The 23,757-nt window shown below is 46.0% G+C and overlaps 1 protein-coding gene across 1 annotated transcript in view; it reads right to left on the reverse strand.

Annotated features, from left to right (window-relative positions):
• The window catches only part of LOC309550702 (uncharacterized protein), a 975,511-nt gene that overhangs the window by 930,643 nt on the left and 21,111 nt on the right, over positions 1 to 23,757 (reverse strand). The window contains exon 3 of the mRNA XM_082251036.1: positions 15,519 to 15,716. Coding sequence (XP_082107162.1) covers positions 15,519 to 15,716 — 198 coding nt within the window. The remainder of the gene's footprint in view (positions 1 to 15,518; positions 15,717 to 23,757) is intronic.

A 23,757-nucleotide genomic window follows, 5' to 3' on the forward strand; every position in this document is an offset into this window, starting at 1 on the left:
ACAGCCAGCCCCCACCATAGGGTGCCTGTTACGACACCCCAAAGTATGAAAGGGGTTACAGTCGTCTAGGATAATCCACTCCCGAACACCCGGACAGCTATCGACCACTCCAATGCACCATACATGAAGTACATCAATAATTCCCCCCCCAAGTACGAGACAAGGCTCTGTAGTGAGGTTTGATCAAGAGTAACTCTCTTCTCTTTTATTGCAAGAAACACACACTTATATATACTTTGAGAATACCACATGAACAATGACTGTGTAATTACAGCCAGGTGAGCTCATTAACATGCTTATCAATAGTCTCAGACCCTATTAACATACTGTCCTATTTTAGACAAAAGCACTGAGTTAATCAGTAGACATTCTTTAGGAGGGGGCTGCTGGAAACAATCCCCCCCCTCAATCTGCAGCTAATACACATTGAATTTGCAGACATAGTGACAACCTCTTTAAAGGAATTTGGAGCGTAGCAGCTAAAACATAGGGGAACAAAGGGGGGCTGTACGGGCCGTGGAACAGCCGAACAAACAGACGAAAGGAGGCAGCAACAATATAATACAAAGTCAGATGGTTCTGTCACATGGCTCCCTCCTTGTGGGACACTCCGGCAGACCCGGCTTGACCCTTGCGGGTCAACGTGGGGATGACCAGGACTAGGAAGCCGGAGTGATGTCTGTTTGTCGGGACAACCCATCAGCATTGCCATTGTACTTACCGGGTCTGTAAGTGATGGTAAAGTTATACGGTTGCAGGGCTAGACTCCAGCGTAGCAACCTGCCATTGTCCCCAGAGACCCGGTTAAGCCACACCAATGGGTTGTGATCAGTCACGAGGGAGAACTCCTGCCCGTACAGATAGGGACTCAACTTTTTCAGGGCCCAGACCAGGGCCAAACACTCCTTCTCCACTGCCTCATAACTCACTTCCCGGGGTAACAGTTTTCTGCTGAGATATGCGACAGGGTGCTCTCCTCCATCCTCCCCGACTTGGCTCAGCACAGCCCCCAGTCCATACATGGAAGCATCTGTGTGGACAAGAAAGCGTTTGTTAGGGACTGGAGCAGCCAAGACAGGGGCATTCACAAGAGCTTGTTTTAATGCCTGGAACGCGGCTTCACAAGCTGGAGACCACAGGACCTGCTTAGGGAGGTTCTTTTTAGTCAGGTCAGTCAGGGGTTTAGCAATAGTGCTGTAGTCAGGGACAAAACGTCGGTAGTACCCTGCTGTCCCCAAGAAGGCTAGCACCTGGGTCTTAGTGATAGGTGTGGGCCAGTTAGCCACTGCCTCTACCTTGGCTGGCTCTGGTCTCTGGCTCCCACACCCCACTCGGTGACCCAAGTACTGTACCTCTGCCATACCTAGATGGCACTTCTCTGGCTTCAATGTCAGGCCAGCGGCCCGAATCTTATCCAGCACCACCCCTACATGAACCAGGTGTTCCTCCCAGGACTCACTGAATATCGCAATGTCATCCAGGTATGCGCAAGCAAATTCCTGGAAGCCATCGAGGAGTTCATCCACCATACGTTGGAAGGTAGCCGGGGCATTTTTCATCCCGAATGGCATGACCTTAAATTGGTACAGGCCAAACGGGGTGATAAATGCCGACTTGGGGATAGCATCCTCGGCCAGGGGAATCTGCCAGTAGCCTTTACACAGGTCTATGGTGGTCAGATAACGTCCCCTAGCAATACGATCAAGTAAGTCGTCTACCCGGGGCATCGGATAGGCGTCAGTGGTGGTCCGCTCGTTGAGTCGCCTGTAGTCCACACAAAACCGTCTAGTTCCATCTTTCTTAGGCACTAGGACTACAGGCGAGGCCCAAGGACTATTGGAGGGCTCGATAACCCCAAGCTGGGTCATCTCCTGTATTTCCTTCCGCATTCCTTCTCGGACTGCTTCCGGGATGCGGTAGGGGGGCTGTCGTAGGGGGTTCTGTCCGGGGGTCTCTACCTTATGTACAGCTAGAGTAGTGTAACCCGGTTCTTGGGAGAACATCGCCTGTTTCTCCCACAGAAGCTGTTGAGCCTGAGCCCTTTCCGTGGGGTTTAACCGGCCCCCCAGCGGTACTAAGGCAGTAAGGTCAGTCTGGGGGTCCCTTTCTAACAAGTCTGGTAGGGGTAGATTCTCTGGGTCGTCTGCAGCAGGAGCGCATACTGCAGCGACATCCTCTGGTCTCTCCTTATACTCCTTGAGCATGTTTACATGAAAGGATCGCTGAATCCTTTCATCTGCACAGCTGGCTATGACATAGGTAGTATCACACATCTGAGCTAACACTTTATACGGTCCCTGCCAAGCTGATTGCATCTTATCTGTCTTCACAGGCTTGAGCACTAGCACTTTCTGCCCAACCTGGAAGACTCGCTGCCGGGCACCCCGATCTGTCTCCCCTGGGCCGCCTGGAGGCTCTACCTTACCATCAGAGACAGACTCTTCATGCGGTCCCGGAGTTCCAGAACATACGGCACTATGGGGGTCCCCTCCTGCTCTGTCTCTCCCTCCCAGTGTCCTCGGATGAGATCAAGAGGTCCACGGACCCTTCTCCCATAGAGTAACTCAAAAGGAGAGAACCCAGTAGATTCCTGGGGCACCTCTCTGTACGCAAACAACAGATGGGGCAGGAACCTCTCCCAGTCCCTGCAAGCGTCAGTAAAGGTCCTCAGCATTTGCTTGAGGGTGCCGTTAAAGCGCTCGCAGAGACCGTTAGTCTGTGGGTGATAAGGTGAGCTAAGTAGCGGTTTGATGCCACACACCTTCCACAGCTGCTGGGTAAGCACAGCGGTAAACTGGGTCCCCTGATCGGAGAGAATCTCCTTAGGGAACCCCACTCTAGTGAAAACCTTAACCAGGGCATCAGCAACCGTCTCTGCCTCTATATTAGACAGCGCTACTGCCTCTGGATAGCGTGTGGCGTAGTCCACCACGGTAAGAATATATTTCTTACCGGATGGGCTAGCCCTGGCCAGTGGACCCACTATGTCAACGGCTATGCGGGCAAAGGGCTCCCCAATGATGGGCATAGACATAAGCCTAGCTTTTGGGTGGTCCCACCGCTTCCCTACCCGTTGACAAGTGTCACACGTATTACAATATACCCGCACAGCCTGATTAAAACTGGGCCAAAAGAAATTCTGCGTAATTCTATGGGCTGTGCGGCGGGACCCTAGATGTCCAGCTAACGGTACATCATGCCCAATTCGCAGAATCTCCTGACGGTACTTAGCAGGTACCACCAGTTGTCGATTCGGAGAAGGGGCCAAACTTTTCTGGGACGGTTTAGGGATCCTGTATAACCTATCCCCCACCCACTCATACCGCTCCCCATCTGGTCCTTCCTCTCTAGCATCTGCCTTAGCTCTATACTTCTGTAGGGTTGGATATGCCCGGGTTTCCCTCCCAAACTCTTCTGGGGTATCCCAACTCAAAGGGGCCTGATCTGAGGGAATCGTCGGGGAACAAGGTCTTACCTGGGTCTCAGTAGCAGGTGGGTCGGTTCCGGCAGCGCGGGTCTGGGCACGAGTGGTCACAGCATTAACTTCATTGGGGCCCATGGGAGCATATGCAGAAACAAGGGGGGCCAAGTCATTCCCAAGAAGAACATCCGCAGGCAAGTCTTTCATAACCCCCACATTAACATGTCTAGCCCCCACTCCCCAATCCAAGTGTACTCGGGCAACAGGTAGGCGAAAAACAGCACCCCCTGCTACCCTCACAGCCACAGCGTCTCCGGTGTGTTGATGTTCAGACACCAAATCTTTCTGCAGCAAAGTCATAGTGGCACCAGTGTCTCGTAACCCGCTGACTTCGCTTCCGTTCAGCTTAACCATCTGCCGGTGCTGCTGCCTGTTGTCTTGATGAGCGGCTTGGACCGGGTCTGCTTCATGGAGGACGCCCCAACATTCCTCCTGCTCAATGCAGTGAGCAGCAGGCGGGGAATTGCGTGGATTTCCGCCGGCTGGCCGTCTCCATGACTGTGCATGGTTGGCTGTGTTCAACGGGCACTCCGGCCTTTTGTGCCCAAGCTGTTTGCATCCAAAGCACCGGATGGGTTGCAAATAATCCCTGGAGTTAAAACGGGGTGGCTGGGCATAGCTGTTGGTTGCAGGCAAAGCCGGGGTGCGGTGTGCTGGAGCCTGGTAAATAGTAGTACTGGTGGGTGTTGCTTGTCGGTACTCCACCCTGGCAGGGGCTTTGGGCACATTATCATCTAGCTTACAAGCGTCAGTATATTCATCTGCCAATCGAGTGGCTTCCAGGAAAGTGGAGGGTTTACGGTCCCAGACCCATTCTCTGACCCCGGCAGGTAACTTGTTGAAGCAATGTTCCAACAAAAACACTTGTAAGATCTCCTCCCCAGATACAGCTTGGCATCCTGCCATCCAGTGGGTTGCTGCACGGTGTACTCTACATGCCCACTCCATATAGGAGTCACTCACTTGCTTGGGGGTCTCTCTGAACCTCCGCCGGTATACTTATGGCGTTACTGCATACCTGGCCAACAGGGCATCTTTAACGGCCTGGTAATCTATAATTTCCTCCTCCGGGATGGCCCGAAAAGCATCACTGGCCTGGCCGGACAATTTCCCAGAGAGGATGGTGACCCATTCATCCGTGGGCACCCTGTGTAAGGTACACTGCCTTTCAAAGTCTGCCAAGAATCCATCAATCTCCTCCTCAGATTCCACAAAAGTTTTAAACGCAGCAAAAGGTACCTTCTTTCTTCCCACATTATTATGGGGTACATCCGCTGCTGCCGCTCCTCTTCCTTGCAGTTGGGCTGTTACCGCTGCTTGCACTCGTTCCACAATGTCAGCTGTAGGGTTGGGGCCAAAATGTTCCAGCCTTATTTGCACTGCCCGGTTAAATTGTATTTCCTCGGGTGTTAAATCCAAGATGCCGGTCACATTAGCTCTCTCCCTTTCTTGTGCTGCATCCATCTCCAACAATTGAGCAATAATCTCTCGTTTCTTTAAATTACCTGCTGGTCGTCCTCTACGTTGCAATAACTTTTTGAGGGTAATCCGTTTCAGCTCCTCATACTGCATCGGTAACTGTTCTGGGCGGTGGGACTCATCCCGTCGCTTGCCACCAATTGTTAAGACACCCCAAAGTATGAAAGGGGTTACAGTCGTCTAGGATAATCCACTCCCGAACACCCGGACAGCTATCGACCACTCCAATGCGCCATACATGAAGCACATCAATAATTCCCCCCCCCCCCCAAGTACGAGACAAGGCTCTGTAGTGAGGTTTGATCAAGAGTAACTCTCTTCTCTTTTATTGCAAGAAACACACACTTATATATACTTTGAGAATACCACATGAACAATGACTGTGTAATTACAGCCAGGTGAGCTCATTAACATGCTTATCAATAGTCTCAGACCCTATTAACATACTGTCCTATTTTAGACAAAAGCACTGAGTTAATCAGTAGACATTCTTTAGGAGGGGGCTGCTGGAAACAATCCCCCCCCTCAATCTGCAGCTAATACACATTGAATTTGCAGACATAGTGACAACCTCTTTAAAGGAATTTGGAGCGTAGCAGCTAAAACATAGGGGAACAAAGGGGGGCTGTACGGGCCGTGGAACAGCCGAACAAACAGACGAAAGGAGGCAGCAACAATATAATACAAAGTCAGATGGTTCTGTCACAGTGCCAGCCACCCACCACAGGTTGTCAGCCAGCCACCCACCAAAGGGTGTCAGCCAGCCAGCCACCCGCCACAGGGTGCAAGCCACCCACCACAGGGTGCCAGCCAGCCACCCACCACAGGGTGCCAGCCACACACCCACCAAAGGGTGCCGCCCAGCCACCCACCACAGGGTTCTGTGCTGCGCAGCAGTCAGTGCAAAACTGCTAGAAAAAAGCTAGACAGTGGATAGATGTCAGTGGACCACTGCTGCAGTAGTGCGCCACTCACTGCTGCAATAATTTTAAATCAGTGACTGCAGTAGTGCACTAGTGATTTAAAATTATTGCAGTGGTAGTCAACTGACTCCAGTCCAATCCACTGTGTAGCTGTTGCCTAGTTTTTTTCTAGCAGTATTGCACTGACTGCAGTAGTTGCAGTGAGTGCTCTACTTCAGCGGTAGTCCACTGACTCCAGTCCAATCCACTGTGTAGCTGCACTGCAGTAGTGATTTTAAATTAATGCAGTGAGTGAGTGCACTACTGCAGCAGTTTATTATGCATTAATGCACAATCAGATGATGTGAAAGTAAATGTCCCTGCAATTGAAGTCTTCCTATCAGTTTTCATGCAGTTAAGGTTTGAAGAACGAGCCCTTAATGTTAAAAATGTTAATAAATAAAGATTTACATGTTCAGTAACAGATCTGTGTCCAAATTTGTGTTTATTTTGCAAAATTTTAAATGTACAAAAATATCGAACGATACCGATATCCGATCGCCAAAATATCGGTATCGGCAATTAAAAATAGATATCGGTCGATCACTACTCTTAAATACCTACAGTGGTACTACCACCATAGTATTGGAAGAAGGTCTCCACTTCCTACAGCAGCAAGGGATCCTTCTGGAATTGTCCTACTCTGTCTTCTCACAACTCTTCTGCATTCATACCTGCAGAATGGCAAGCTTGTCTCTTACAAAAAGAAGAACAAAAAATCATTTGAGGGACAGGCAGCTAATACAGCTGATGCTCCTACTTAATCTCCTCCAGTTATGAGCATAGTCAATAAAGCTCACTTTCCCCTCGTATAACAATGTGCACATAAGTCTGCACCTGGATCGTTGATCCTCCCTTTTTAGGCATCTGCGTTTTGTTCAAGTTTCCCACTTGGGACTGTTTAGGTTCCTCTCTGCTTCACTATATTCCCTTTGCAGTGTACTAATCTTACTTGGGTTTTATGTTCTGAAGATTTCCTGTCCACTTTACACAGATACCTCCTTGAGTAGAGGATGCCCTTTCTACCATGGTTCCACTACTGCCTACCAATATACCCTCTAGTCATGGGTTTCAAAATATCTTCCTTCAGTGTACATGAATTATATCATCCAGCAAAATTATCTTCTCTGTGGAAGGAAGCAAGCTCCCTGCAATGTGATCTATTGTGTCTACACCCTTCCAGGCCTCCACCCCTCCCAAATTCTCAAACACTTTCCTTCCATATTCGCCACTAACGCACCAGTTAAAAAGACAGGAGTGGCCATTACTGTCAGAAGCTCCTTGGCGTTCAGCTTAATAACCTCCCTCCTTGATTCAGTTGGCTGATTTATTATACTGGTATGCTCAATGGACTCCCAGCCCTACACTATTATCAATATCTATGCTCCCAACAGTCACACTGCTCTCCTTCTGCTGAAAATACACAAGAAAGTTGACCCAGGAAGGCTCTTTGATCATCGGAGGAGATTTCAACTGTATCATGGACTTTCATGTGGACTCTACAGTTAAAACCAAATTTCGTTAACACTTTCTTCAGAAATTCATCCAGGCAGCTGACCTGTTTGATGTTTGGTGCTCCCAAAAAAAAAAAAATAATAATTGGGGGCGTGGCCACGAGCAGGATGTGAGCAGAGGTCTGTCACAGAGCTCCCCACTTGATCCTGAAAAGATCCTGCTCCCAGACTGTATTTCGACCGGCTTTGACACCCAATCCTAGCTACACCCTTCCTTGATCAAGTTAGCACCACTGACTGCAAAAAGTGGAGACTCTTTAAAGGTAGAGTTAGGGTCTGCAGATATCAGGGTGCCTTGCCGTGGCCTGCAGCTTACGCATGTATTTGGAAATGTATGCAACTAAACCCCTGTTTTTAACACATACTGTTAGACAGGTTAATTTGGTTGGTTGCTGGCTGGTTGGTAAGTAGTGACTGGAAATCCCCTTGCTTTTTTGATAGCACCACTGACTACCTGGGCAAGCGGCGTGGTGACCTGTAAGTAGAAGGAGAACCGCGGGCAGCTTGATCCTCAACATTGTGCCACAGCCACCTTTTCTCAGCAGCCTCATGGTGGGGAGAAGCAGAATGATGTGAGTAAACCTCCCAAAATGCCCAAAGCTGATGGTAAAGAACCCCCCTGGAGATATGTTATACTATGCCCAGAAGCTAGCATGGGGACAGGGTGGGCTCCCCAGGCAGCCCCTGTCATCTTTTACACTGAACAGGACTCTGCCTCCCCCCCACCCCAAAGCACCTCTGCCTCTCCCCACCCCCCCTAGGGCCTCATCCCCATAACCGTGGCCAGTGGTTGTGGGGGTCTGCAGGAGAGGGCTTATCAGAATCTGGAAGCCCTCTTTAACAAGGGGACCCCCAGATCCTGCCCCCTTATGTGAATGAGTATCGGGTACATAGTGCCCCTACCCATTCCCCAAAAAATAATAAACACAAGAGACAGTTTTTGACAAATCCTTTATTAAAAAATAAAAAACAGTGTCCTTTGATGTAAATCCAGCCTCAATCACACTCTCGCCTCCTGGGAGGCCTCCCGCCGCATTACTGCTCTGTGCTAACATTTCTTATATAAGTAAGGGGCAGGGGGCCACCTAGCTACATCACTCAGTGGCCCTGCCCTTTCTGACATCACAGACTGATGCCACCACCCCACTCCTTACCTATATAAGAAATGTCAAAGGGCAGAGCAGGCATTCAGTGGGAGCATTTTTCACTTTTTGGGTCAGTGGATTTACAGCGAGGGTTACTATTTTTTAATAAAGGACTTGTCAAAAACTCTCTTGTGTTTATTACTTTTTGACACTTTTTTGGTGAATGGGTAGGGGTAGGATACTCATTCACATGGGTGGGGCAGGATCTGGGGGCCTCCTTGTTAAAGGGGGCTTCCAGATTCCGATAAGCCCCCCTCCCGCAGACCCCCACAACCACTGGCCACGGTTGTGGGGATGAGGCCCTTATCCCTATTAACATTGGGACAAAGTGCTTTAGGGTGCTGCCCCAAAGCACACAACCCCCCCGTGTTGAGGACATGTGGCCTGGTATGGTCCGGGGGGGGGGGGTGCTCGCTCTTTCCCCACCCCTTTTCTGACCTGCTGGGCTGCATGCCCAGTTAAAGGTCTGGTATGGATTTTTGGGGGACCCCGTGCTGTTTTTTTTTATTTTTGGCAAGGGGTTCCCTTCCAAATCCATACCAGACCCAAAGGTAACCAGCTACCCACTTAGAACACTTTCACCCAACTCTAGACACTCCCTGGGTGGACTTAGAATCAACCTTAATCCTTGGTGGAAACCTTTTACATTGTCTTTTACTTGATGCTTGGAAACCCTGGGAGCTAAAAACCCTCCCATCCTTTATTATATCTTCTCTTGTAGCTTGGAGAAAGGTGCTAACCATTTCTCAGAAACATTCTCACATTTCTATGTTGCCCTTTTTATTTTTCCCAGTAGAATTAATTATTCCACACTTTATAGTCAAATCATGGGCTGCAAAAGGTATTAGGACAATCTGAGATCTATACGATGCTTCCATACTTAAAAGCTGGGACATACTATCACTCAAATTTGGCCTATAGTTGAAGGAGTTGTTTCAATACTGACAAATTTCACATCCTCTCCATACCTTGCCCACAGAGTTTAACTGGCCTCCTGACAATACTTTGATCTCTGATATGGATTTTGGTCTCTGATATGCTTTTACCTATGAAAATGTCCTACCTTTACAACATCTTACAAGATAAATTATTCTTCACCATAAATTCTCTCATACTTCAATGGGAAGACGACTTGGAGACACAATTCTCGAATAGGGAAACAAGCTTTTCTATCAATATATAAAGCCTCTAGTTGTATAGACCACTGGGAACTGTTTAGCAAAATCTCCCAGCGTTGGTACCACACTCCTTACTGTCCGGCCAAATTTAAGTCGAAACATTCTCCACTCTGTTGGAGAAACTTTGGCCCAGTAGGCACGTTGCCTCATATCTTAAGGTATTGTAAACACCTACGTGGTTTCTGGAAAAAAAAATATTCAAATTATTTTAGAAATTATCGGTTGTTTCACTTAACCCTCTCCAGGATGAGCAATCTTGAAGTAGCTCTTTAGTCATTTTTTCTTCTTTCCATCTATTAAATCTTCTGCCCTTGTTTTTTGAATAGTAAAACATTTTCTTTCTGCCAGTAAAATACCTTATACAGCCCACTTCCTCTTTCTTGTCTGGTAATTAGCCTAGAATAATGAAATCATGCTCAGCTTTCTCTTTTGTGAGAGGTGGCCAGAAAGGGGGGGGGGGGAGGGGGCCGGAGAGGGGGAAGAGGGATGAGTCATAGGAGAGCCAAAGAAAGCTGCAGAGCTGGAGGGGGCTGAATAAGGGTGGAGATAACAGGAGACTGAAGAGATCCATGTGTATTCGTTTGAGGAGAAAAGTGCAGGCCAGCAGTGGTCTAAGTATGTCTGTCTGTATATATGTGTATGTGGGGGTTTCTGTCTAAATCCAGGAAGTGAACAGGCAGCAGCTTCAGCTGCCCACAGTTAACATGGCTGCAGCATATTTGGCAAGTACAGAATTGCAGTATATATAAAATAATATGCAAAGTGGTTGGAGGGAAGCTTCAGAATGGCAAAGATGTTTTTATTACAAATTATGTGAGCAGACTGCAGTTCCTCTTTAAATGTAGGGATGGACAATCTCCCGCACCAATTCAATATAGTAGTTTCTCACCTACTTCATGCGGCAAGGACCACTGTGACGGATCACCCTGTCCCTGGATTGTAAATCCCTTCGTGTCATTTTCCTATGAGTTCGGGACATTGCCTTTTATTTCATTTTATGTTCACTTTATTCATCTTCTGAACAAACAACTGAACCATCAGACTCATGGCAGACTGCTAATGTCATCGGCTCAGCCACTTGTCATCCACACATTGTTAAATATGCTAATACTGTCTGTGTTTTGAGATGAAATGTGTATTGTGCTAAGTATTCCTGTTCCTCGCATTGTTCTGGCCAGGTGGCTAGATAATTAGTTTAGGGTTATTCTGTTCCTGTATACAAATCTATCTGCATATGCTAATGTAATCCGACTCACCTGACCTGATAGTGTATATAATGTGTGTGAGTGGGTTCAATAAACAGTTCTTGCTTACCCTCAACATAGAGTCTCATCTCTTGTTTGTGGGAGAAGGCTATACCAGCTCTATCTCTCTTCTGCTTGGATCGCTAAATCACTAGCACTAGTAATGCACTTGGGGGCCAGAAACCAGAAAGCAAGCTACTCACTAGGGGGGGAACCTCTGGGTGAGTCTAGGATGGAAAAGGACTTGGGGGTACTGGTAGACAACAGGCTTGGCAGTGGCATGCAATGCCAAGCCGCCGCAAGCAAAGCCAACAGAATACTGGGTTGTATAAAAAAGGGGATTCACTCCAGAAATAAAGAGATTATTCTCCCGCTCTACAAGACTCTGGTCCGGCCACATCTGGAGTATGCTGTCCAGTTCTGGGCACCGGTCCTCAGGAAGGATGTGCTGGAACTGGAGAATGTCCAGAGAAGGGCAACAAAAATAATTAGGGGAATGGAGGACATCAGCTATGAGGAAAGACTACAAGCACTGAACCTATTCTCTCTGGAGAAGAGACGATTGAGGGGGGATATGATATCAATGTACAAATACTGTACTGGCGACCCGAGCATAAGGAACAAACTATTCAGAGAGAGGAGATACAATAAGACACGTGGCCACTCACTAAAACTTGAGGAAAGGCGGTTTAACCTTAAAGTGCGTAAGGGGTTCTTCACTGTAAGAGCGGTAAGGATGTGGAATTCTCTTCCACAAGCAGTCGTATCAGCAGGGAGCATTGATAGTTTCAAAAAACTATTAGATGGGCACCTTAAAGACCACAACATACAGGGGTATACAATGTACGGTTAAAAGCAAACACACACACACATCATAGGTTGAACTGGATGGACTGATGTCTTTTTTCAACCTCACTAACTATGTAACTAGCTCTAGTAAGAGCGGTTTCTGCTCTACTCTACAGCATCCCTCCCACTAGGGGGAAGAGAACATCTCTGGCGGCGGAACCCCTCTTTCCATCGGGGCGGCCGATACAACCACAATCACCAGACACTGGAAAAAATTGAATGCACTTAACCCTTCAGAAACCATTGAAATAGTGAAAACTTACTTTACTAATGAACGCCTGCTGACCCTCGGAAATTATAAACTACCTTTTCTTCTTCGAAAGTGGAAACCCTGGTAAAATTGGCATGATCATTAATGACTCCTCTTCTCGTGAACCATCCTTGGCCCTCTAAGTTTTGATGGGCTGCTTTGTGTGTTTCATTTGTTTATATACTTGTTTATTCCTTATGACTAACCCATCTATCTGCCTATTGTGTCATTTCTGTATAAGTGACACCTTGGTGTGTTACAAAAATTTGCGTTCTGTAATACATTATTTATTCAACATTGTCCATTTTGAACTTATGTCAATCTATGTAGATTTTTTCAAACTATGGCAAATCTTGCGTACCCTTTTTTTTTCCCATTTGAACCTTGTTCCTTAAACTAAATAAAAAAAAAAACCTTTTCATAAAACTACTGCACCAGTAGTCCATAAATGAGCAGTAGAGTTGCCCGGGCCCCCCTGTGAAGCTGATGGGGCCTGAGCCCAGTATGAGAGGCCCGGTTGTACTGCCTTTTTCGCGGCCCTGCCTCTAAGTGTTTATGAAAGCTTAAACTACTTAATGTACTCAGCCAAGGAAAGGTAATGACTCCATTTTTATTTTTCTACTGCTATCAATGGCCAACACGGGACAACACTTCATCCATGTCTTTGGTGATCTCTGATCTCCTTATGAAGTGTTTCTTACATGATGATCAGCCATGGAGTATATCTGAGGTGTATATCAGGGTGTGCTTCTTCCCCACATGAGAGATGTGATGTCAAGCAACATTTAAATAGAAGACATTTCCCGCACTCAGGGGACTAATACAGGCATACCCCACTTTTAAGTACACAATGGGACCAGAGCATGTATGTAAAACAAAAATGTACTTAAAGTGAAGAAATACCTTTTTTCACTACTCAATATATGTAAATACACTAGCTCTATGGGAAACGTTGGTCAAATTGACATGGTACTACTCCTGAACCATAAGTGACAGGGACACCAAATTTAGGGAGCATGTTAAGGGGACCAATGACTACAACATGAGTGATTACCTAGGCAAGCTGGCCAACCCAAATTGGATATGCTGTAGCCCTTGGTCCCCTCTCGGGGCTCCCAAAGTTGGGTTTCCCTGTCACTTATAGTTCAGGAGCAGTGCCATGTCAAGCAGACCAAGATTTTCCATAAACGTCAATGTAAAAACCGGGAGCAGTGCCATGTCAAGCTGACCAAGATTTCCTATAGACGCCAATGTTAAAAACAGGGAGCAGTGGCATGTCAAACTGATCAAGATTTCCCATAGACGCCAATGTTTCCGTACTCGCGAGTGTACATAAAGTGAGGATACGTAAAGTGGGGTATACCTGTACACCTTCAGGGTTTTGTGGAATCCCTGATGTACAGGAAGACATGACTTCAGTGAGTAACAAATCCCTCACTCAGGACAGGAAAGTGGCTTCTCCCTGTGTGAGATCTCTGATGTCTGGAAAGATGAGAATTTCGTGAAAAACATTTCCTGCACTCAGGACAGGAATACGGCTTCTCTCCCGTGTGTGATCTATGATGTTTTTGAAGGTTAGACTTCTGTGAAAAACATATCCCACACTGAGGACAGGAATACGGCTTCTCCCCTGTGTGAGACCTTTGATGTGTGTAAAGATGTGATTTTTGGACAAAACATTTCCCACACTCAGAACAGGAATAAGGCTTCACTCCCGTATGATATCTCTGATGTATGGAAAGATGAGACTTCTGTAAAAAACATTTCCCACACTCAGGACAGGAATACGGCTTCTCCCCCGTGTGAGATCTTTTATGCACATTAAGTTTGGATTTAGAATGGAAACACTTCCCACACTCAGTACAGGAAAACCTCTTATCTGTTGAAAGGATGGCACTGTCCCTCACAGTCTGAGGTTCCTCAGGATAAGAGGAATATGATGGTCCATCTACACTGTGTGGTGCCGGATGGACATTTGAGGTAGCCGGGTTTTCTCCTGGACTATACTGTGTGGTGTCCTCATCTTCTACTTTACAGTCTGGAGACAAAGTGAGACAATGCTCTGAGGTTTTCCTCATCTCCCGTCCATGTACTAAAATAGAAGTAAAAAGATTATTACTAGACATGAGCCGATTGGTTCCCCTAAACCAGGACTCCGCCCACATCAGGCAGCTTCGACTCTAAAAATCTTACAATTCCACCCTCAAGGTAACTCAAGGGGGGATATGATATCAATGTACAAATACTGTACTGGCGACCCTAGCATAAGGAACAAACTATTCAGAGAAAGGAGATACAATAAGACACGTGGCCACTCACTAAAACTAGAGGAAAAGCAGTTTAACCTTAAAGTGCGTAAAGGGTTCTTCACTGTCAGAGCAGTAAGGATGTGGAATTCTCTTCCACAAGCAGTCGTATCAGCAGGGAGCATTGATAGCTTCAAAAAACTATTAGATGAGCACCTTAAAGACCACAACATACAGGGGTATACAATGTACGGTTAACAGCAAACACACACACACATCATAGGTTGAACTTGATGGACGGATGTCTTTTTTCAACCTCACTAACTATGTAACTAGTAAATGGTTCCTCTGGACCATAGTCCAGAGAGTGAGGAAACAACGAGAACTGTCTTTTATAAGAATGAAAATTATGAGACGATTATAGTCTGCACCCCCTCTATCATTTATTGCCATCTTCCCAACACAAGAAGTACTGAACTTCCTTATTAGTCCATGATTTAGTCATGAATAACAGCAGGGCTGAGCCCCACCAGAGGTCAGAGAGTGAGGATGGGGGAGAACAACCAAGATAAAGACTGGACTGATCCTAAAGACCATCATCATTGGTTATTGACTCCTCCCTCATTATCGCTTTCTTTTTAATGTTTCAAAGTTTGAGGATTTTATCATATTATTATGAACACGTAAAAGTCTGTCCTCCAATCAAATCATCAGATATAAAATGTCCAGCTGGTAGAAAATGGGTGTAAGAAAAGAGAATACATATTATGTGTATATATAGCAGTGGGTAGAGGGGAGAGAAGAAGTCAGGACTATGTAATGTACAACATATTGTATAAGATACAACAGATAGGACTATTTAGTATCTGAATGATGTAATGAACAACAGTGCAGGGGTCAGGAGTTTGTAGTCTATTTAATGTTCTTGACAGACCTTTGCTGATCTTTGATGTCCCCATTAATCCATTCACCTCTCCAGACTGCTGATCATCCCTCACATACCTCTCCTCTTCTTCTGCTTTAACATTGACTTTTATATCTATCAGATGTTCACCCTAAACCAAGAGAAAGATAACAATAACATCTGTATGACATAAGCTTTAATACGGTGACATCAACAAAAAGAATTCACACATTTAGTCCCTATTCTAGATGCTCAGTCCCACCAACCTTGTAACAGTGAGGGATGGTGTGACCTTCCTGTGTGGAATCCCGGGAATACAGACGACGGGGACATCTCTCTGGTGGGTTCCTAGTATTAGGTGGCTCCATCATATCCTTGTGTCCTTCTAAAAACCCCTCCATCACTCCATACTCCTCCTCTTCATATTTTTTTTTAACAATATTATAGCCCCTGAGGTTTCCACTCTGAATATATAATAAAATATTAATTGTAACAAACATGCTGTGTATAAATCAGAACTACCAATAATTAGCAATCATCTACCTGATGATGGTGAGAGATGGTGTGACCTTCCTGTGTGGAATGCCAGGAATACAGAGGACGGGGACATCTCTCTGGTGGGTTTCTGTAGCTGGAGGACTCCACCATGGTGTCCTGGTACAGATCTTTGTGGTTTTCCGAAAACTCACTCATCACTCCATACTCCTCATCCTCCTCTTTATACTCTTTTTTTACAACAATATTATAATCCCCAAGGTTTCCACTCTGAAATATGTAATAAAACATTAATTGTAACAAACAGGCTGTGTATTAGAGCTGCACGGCTAATCATTAAAAAATTGCGATCTCGATTCAACCCCCCTCATAATCTTAATCTGGCATTTCCCTGATTCAGTGAAGAGCCGTTCTCTGCTCACAGCTGAGAGCTGTTAAAAAAAAAACCAGGGGGCACAGTTTATCACAACATTGCTAAGCCTGAGAGATAAAGAAAAACATTGTATAATTTCATTCTTTTAGATCAAAGGGATGAACTTCAGTCTGTAAATGAGGTCAGTTTAACCACTTAAAGACTAAGCCTTTTTCTGACACTTGTTGCTTACAAGTTAAAATCAGAAATGTTTGCTAGAAAATTACTTAGAACCCCCAAACATTTATTTAGCAGAGACTCTAGAAAATAAAATGGCGGTCGTTGAAATATTTTATGTCACACTGTAATTACACAGCTGTCTTTCAAACGCAATTTTTGGGGAAAAAATACACTTCAATGAATAAAATAAAAAAAAACAGTAAAGTTAGCCTAATTTTTTTTGTATAATGTGAAAGAAGATGTTACATCAAGAATTGTGAGAGAATTATGATCAAAAAAATTGTGAATTTAATTTTACCCAGAATCGTGCAGCTCTCCTGTGCATAAATCATAACTACCAATAATTGTCAATCATCTACCTGATGATGGGGAGGGATGGTGTGACCTTCCTGTGTGGAATCCCGGGAATACAGAGGATGGGGACATCTCTCTGGTGGGTTTCTGTAGCTGGATGACTCCACCATGGTGTCCTGGTACAGATCTTTGTGTTCTTTTAGAAACTCTGACTCCTCCATCACCCCATCCTCATCATCCTCCTCTTTTATCTCTTCTTTAACTTCAACTTTAAAATCTCCCAGGTTTCCACTCTGAATATATAATAAAAATTACATCAATGGTAACAATGCAGATAATGTACAGATCCTAATGATACTATCAGTGATTGTTCCTCATCTACCTGATGATGGTGAGGGATGGTGTGACCTTCCTGTGTGGAATCCCGGGAATACAGAGGACGGGGACATCTCTCTGGTGGGTTCCCATTACTGGATCCATCTGTAGGAAACACACACACTGACTGAATACATTGTTTCTATGTGTTTATCAGATGATGGGGGATCTAGGTGGAGCCTCCGTACTGCTCTCTCCTTTACAATAAAGTCTCCTCTTACCCGGTGATGTGAGGGGCGGCTGATTCTCCATCATGACGTCCTTGTAGAGATCCTTGTGTCCTTCTAAATACTCCCACTCCTCCATGGAGAAATAGACAGTGACATCCTGACACCTTATAGGAACCTGACACACACAATGATACAGTCACCATCCAGACACATCCCTTGTCTGTTACTGGATAATGTCCCAGAATTCCCAGCACCGCTCACCTCTCCTGTCAGCAGCTCCATCATCTTCTTGGTGACTTCTAGAATCTTCTGCATGTTGTGTCTCTCGGGTTTTAGGGAGTCACATGGAGGCACTGTGATGGTCATATGATCACCTGACTTCAGAAGAGGAAATCTCTGTATTGAGGAACCAATAGGAATATCATATTAGAATCCCAGAATCCTCCTCACCTCTCCGATCAGGTCTGTGTTTTATTAATAGAGATAAGAGTGATGCCATGTGACCTCCCAGAATCCTCCTTACCTCTCCGGTCAGCAGGTAGATGATCTCCAGGGTGAGGTTTAGCATCTTCTCAGTCATGTGACTCCAGTCCTCCTCCATCCTCATTGGCGCTGTCATTTAAACTATACAGGTCTCCTTGAAGATGGATAACTTTGGGAAATGAAAAAATTATTTGGATGGTATCAGTTACACAATAATAGGATGTGGGGGGGGGGGGGATTATAGGAGGGTTGCTGTACATTTAAGGACTACTTCCTCCATGGGAACACATTTAGTCTGGAGTGTTTAGTGTTTGTTACATCTTGGAGGACCCAGGACCATCTTGGCCTGCCGGATCAGACATATATTTTTTTCTTTCTGAACTGATTTGCAGCGGAAATAGAACTCCTCTAAGAACAAGTGCTCACCGATGATTGAATTAATTCCCTTCTTCATCTTACTTTTTATTCCAGAACAAATCACGTGACCACTGAGACAATAAGATGGTTAGGATTGCCAGTGCTGTAAGCTCTAAAAAATAGGTACAGGTGGAGTGGGAGGGCCATCACAGACCCAGAGACCCCCCCTCCTCTATCCTTCAGAGTCCCCTGAGCCCTCCAGTCCACTATTCCCTAAGGCTCCGTTCACATGTAGGCGTTTTTCTGCTCTAGGATCAGCTCTCAAAATGACCAACCAGACAAATCCTATTCATTTCAATGGCCCCTGTTCACATCTGAGCGTTTTGACGCCGTGAGCAAAACGCCCAACGCTCAAAAAAGTACATGAGCTTCTTTTTGGGCAGATTACAGGCATTTTCCATTGGTCTCTAGTCAACTTAAAAACGCCTGCACAAAAAACGCCTGTAAAACGCCTGCAAAAACGCCTGTAATAGCAACGCCAAGATGAGATGTGAACGTAGCCTCAGAGTCCTGCAGCCTGACTACCCCCAAGGGTCCCAGAGACCTTCAGCTACATTACCCCTTCAGAGGCCCCTAAAGTCTTCCTCACATCCCCTCGGTTCCTCTACTTCCCTCAGAACATTCAGTATTTTCCTCCCTCTGACACCAATGATGGAACATATTCTTCGTGGCAGGCTGGGGAATGTTTTCTTCCTCCTGACCAGCAATGTAAGGGGCTCTATACTCCATACTCCTGACCCCTGCACTCCATTATTGTGTTGGCTGCATATTGTAATGATTACCCATTTGCTGCCCGTGTAGTGTAATAATTGCCCTTTGTAGGCCATGTATGGTCAGGATGATGGTCATTGTCTTGTCTATTTATTATCAGTGCTGTTTGTTTAGAGGAACATATTACTAGAATTTATCTCCAAAATGAAGAGAATGTTCCGGCCCCGTAAGTGGGAAAATGTTCTGCCCCTGTAGGGGTTAATCTAGGTTTCCACACTATATATGTGTGTATCATCATCTGCTGGAGATAAAAGACATCACAGTGACTATGAAGGAAGAGGACGGACATGACGGGGGGGGGGGGGGGTGGTTACTGGGTGTAAATAGAAAATAAGATCTTATTACCTCCTCTGCTGCCACTTCCAGCAATGTCTCCTCTCTACTTCCTCCAGACTCACCTCTCACCTGGAACTTCCTGTCTGTACCTGACATCACTTCCTGTCTGTATTCCATAGAGACTTCCTGTCTGGGTAGAAATGAGATCATCACCTTGTGGAGCTCAGAGGAACTGCAGCCCCCATAGTGTGAACACAGCCTTGTGCTGTGTTTGTATGGATTGTGTATCTGATTTGCCAGGACAGTCACTCTCTTTAGCGATTTGTGCAGTGGTGTCTTTATCCCAGGCTGTGTCCTGACAATTACAGTGTAAAGCGTAAATGTGTTTGGGGCCAGGCAATGGTAGATCAGTCAGCGTCAAAGATGGGTCTGTAAGCGGCCAATGAGCGTGCAGTGATCAGCAGTGGGCAGATATAAGAGAACTGTCAGGCAGAGACTTTCCTGCTCTCCTGACCCATTAGGATGCTGTGCACAGTGTGGGGAATGGGCTCCGCTCTGGATGCTCCTCCTGCGGTGTGTCTGGTGATGAGCCCATGGGTTCTCCAACCCTGCATGGCTTCTCCAACCCTGCCAGGTATGTAGAAGTCATTGCTTCTCACTGTGTATCCCGTCCTCGAAGTGGTAGTGCCCGGAGGAGGGGAGTGGAGGGCTCTTTGTGTGTGGGGGGTTTGTATGAGTCATTAGGTGCCCTGTGTGTGGTGATTGAGGGTGTTGTGTGCTGTCCTGGTGGAAGGGGGAGCTGGGGAACTGCTCTCAACTTACTATCCACACTGAGCATGATAATGCTGCCAGCTGTTCACCTCTACGAGCAAATACCCCCATGTATCCTATTCAACTCCCCATACCCCTAATTACACACCGTGTCCTCCTCCTCACCCCACTCTACACCCCCCTTCTGCACCTCTTGACCACCTTCATTCTCTTGCATCCCTCATCCTGTACCCCATCTCCCTCTCCACCACCCCATCTCCTACTATGCTGTCCCAATTTTCACTCTCCTATCCTCCTCCTTTCCCTATCTTCACCCCCTTACTCCTCTTTACTGATCTGTCCCCTTCATTACCCCCTATCCTCCTCCCTTCTCCATTTTAATCCCCCCTTATCCCCTCTATACTTGCCCTGCCCCTCTCTTCACATCATATTCCCCCTCCTTACCTTCTTTTTCCCTTCCTCCCCTCATCCCTCTCTTCGCCTCCCTGTCCCCTATCACTCCTTCTTTCCCCTCTTCACCCTTCTGCCCCTTCACCCTCCTCACCTCTCCCCCCCCCCCTTTTTTTTCCAGCTCCCCCACCTTTTTGCCCCTCTTCATCCTATGTACCTCTTTTCACCGGTCTTTTTCCAGTGGCACCGGCTTCTCAGTTTTATTACACGTGGTGATATATTGCCTCTCAGCAACCTTTCACAGACCACTTATCAGAGGGGTGGCGAGGACTGCTAAATGTTTAAATGAACCCTAAAATCTGTAACTAGATAACCAAATCCATAAATCATTTTACTAATGAACAAGACCTTTCTGTCTGTGTTTCTGTCCTTATTATGATAAATCTCCCTGTATATTTAGTATTATAAAATGTTATTGTACAATAGCTTATCAATATGCTTCTTGTAGAACCACACCCATTTTATATGAATGCACCACCCCTAATAAATGGGCATTCTCAACCCACGATGGCTTGCTGAATGCAGAGTAAAAAAGATGCCAACATTTCATACAAATTTCCAGGGACAACTATGTAGACATGGTCATCTCCACTCCCACCAAGGGACACTGACATCAATGATCTGTAAGGGGGGCAGTCTTCCCACTGATGGCAATGTAAGAATGTCCTTCTCCTACTGACCTCTGATATAAGGAGGCCCTTCTCCTATTTGTCACCAGTGTAAGGGACCACTACACTGATCACTGATATAAGGGGGTCCTTCTCCTATTGGTGACCAATGTAAGGGACCACTACACTGACCACTGGTATAAGGGGGGTCCTTCTCCCATTGGTGACCAATGTAAGGGACCACTACACTGACCACTGATATAAGGGGTCCATCTCCCATTGGTGACCAATGTAAGGGACAACTACACTGGCCACTGATATAAGGGGGCAATGGAAAAATTACCCCCTTATATCAGAGGTCAGTGTAGTGGTCTGTTATATTGGTGACCAATGGGAGAAGGACCCCTATATATCATATGTATATAGAGACAACTACACTGGCCACTGATATAAGGGGGTCCTTCTCCCATTGGTCACCAATGTAACAGACCACTACACTGAACACTGATATAAGGGGGTCCTCCTCTCATTGGTCATCGGTATAAGAGACCACTACACTGACCTATGATATATAGGGGTCCTTCTCCCATTGGTCACCAATATAACAGACCACTACACTGACCTCTGATATAAGGGGGTAATTTTTCCATTGCCCACCAATGTAAGGGACCACTAAACTGGTCACGAATATAACGGGGTCCTTCTCTCATTGGTCACCAATGTAAGGTACCACTATACTGGCCACTGATATAAGGGGGTCCATCTCCTATTGATCACCAATTAAAGGAATCACTACACTGACCACTGATATAAGGGGGGTCCTTCACTCATTGGTCACCACCAATGTAAGAGACCACTACACTGACCAGTGACATAAGAGGTCTTTCTCCCATTGATCATCAATGTAAGGGACGACTATACTGGCCACTGACATAAGGGGGGGTTCATCTCCTATTGATCACCGATGAAAGGGACCACTACACTACACAAACGAATAGCCTTCTTAATCCATCATCAGTGTCTGAACAAGCCGTCACACCATATATATATCAAAAAGTCATAAGATAAATGAAGTTCCTTATAAGCAGAAAAGACGATGTCCAGTAATGTCGTCCCTTTTACATGTTTCAAATAAATACTGTGCTTTATGCAATCTTCATATGTCCTTAATATGAATAGAAAGGTGCAGAGAGTCCCAGCACCATTCACATTCCACTCTCACAATACTGTTTGGTCCTATAGGGTTACAAAAATTTTTGAAATGTGCTTTTTCTATTTAACGGGTTCACACTAAAGCACTACTGCTCCCCCACATTCTCCTCTGTGTTTCTTGCATACTATCTCTCCACTTTCTGCCTTCAGGCTCCTATGCTGGAGAAAAGAAATGCTTGGATAACTATAAAACACTATAAACTTTATTACAAGGGAACAAAATGTATCCCACTCAAGTAAGGTGCGCTCAGAAAGTAGTGCACCACCTTCACACTCTTGTTATATATATATAGGCACTGTGTCCCCTTAAAGCGGTAGTATACTCATTTTTTTTTACTTTTACTATATTACTTTTACCTATAATAAGGCTTACCTGTAGGTACAATTAATATCTCCTAAACCTGCACGGTTTAGGAGATATTTGCCCTGCATGCAGCCGCTGACGATAGCGGCGCATGCGCTCTGAAGGTCCGGTGGACCTTCAAAGTTCCTTGCCGGGCACTTGCCAGAAAGTGACTGTCGTGCGCATGCGCGGGAATGACGTCATCACGGCTCCGGCCACTCACAGCGCCGGAGCTGCCGAACCCGGAAGAGACGCCGAGGGAGCATGTCAGCTCCCACAGTGGTGTCCGGGGGTCCGTGTCGGGGCTTCATTTTAAGGTAAGTATTTCATAATGAGCTAGTATGGAATGCATACCAGATCATTATGCCTTTGTCTTGCAGGGTTTGTTTTTTTTTTTTTTTTTTCGGCAGTATACAACCGCTATAAGGCTCAGATTCCCAGATCCTTATTGTGAATAAAGAGGTGCAGATGGTCCCGCCACCATTCACACTCCGCTCGCGCCTTATTGTTTGGACCTATTCAGTTAAAAAGAGGTCAGATGTCCATTCCCCTTTAAGGGGTTCACTCCAAACCCCCTCAATGTTTCTTCAATATTATCTCTCCAAATCCAGAACAACCTCCAGGGCTCTCAGAAAATAAAGTCTCGGAAACGTGTCATAGCAGAAAAGCACTAAAAAATCTGTTCTCCACCCAATGTGCTGACCCCCCCCCCCCCCATTCACGTCAGTCCAGGACAAGGGGGAAGAAATCAAAGTTTCTTCAGAACACAAAGGATCTTCGGAAGGGATGGCATTACTGGGCATCGTCTTTTCTGCTCAGAAGAAGCTCATATGGTTTTCCCTTATCTTATGATTTTTTGATGTTTCTATGGTGGGACAGCACCAGAAGTGGTTAAAGAAATTGGTTTTCAGGGATCGTCTAAAGATGGATAGATTAGGGGACAGTCGGACAGATTGGGGTAGAGGGGTGGAGGGTTCCAAAGTATAGGGGAAGCTCTGGAGAAATCCTGGAGGCGAGCATGGGAGGAGGTGACAAGGGAGCTAGAGAGCAGGAGGTCTTGGGAGGACCGAAGAGAGCGGCTTGGTTGATATTTTGAGATCAGGTTAGTGATGTAGTTGGGGGCAGAGTTGTGGATGGCTTTGTAAACTATTGTTAACACTTTAAATTTTATTCGTTGGGTGAGTGGAAGCCAGTGAAGGGATTGGCAGAGAGGGGTGGAGGACACTGAACGGTTGGTAAGGTGGATAA

This window comes from Pelophylax lessonae (genome assembly GCF_965119305.1).
Source record: "Pelophylax lessonae genome assembly, chromosome: 3".
In the NCBI taxonomy this organism is placed as follows: domain Eukaryota; kingdom Metazoa; phylum Chordata; class Amphibia; order Anura; family Ranidae; genus Pelophylax; species Pelophylax lessonae.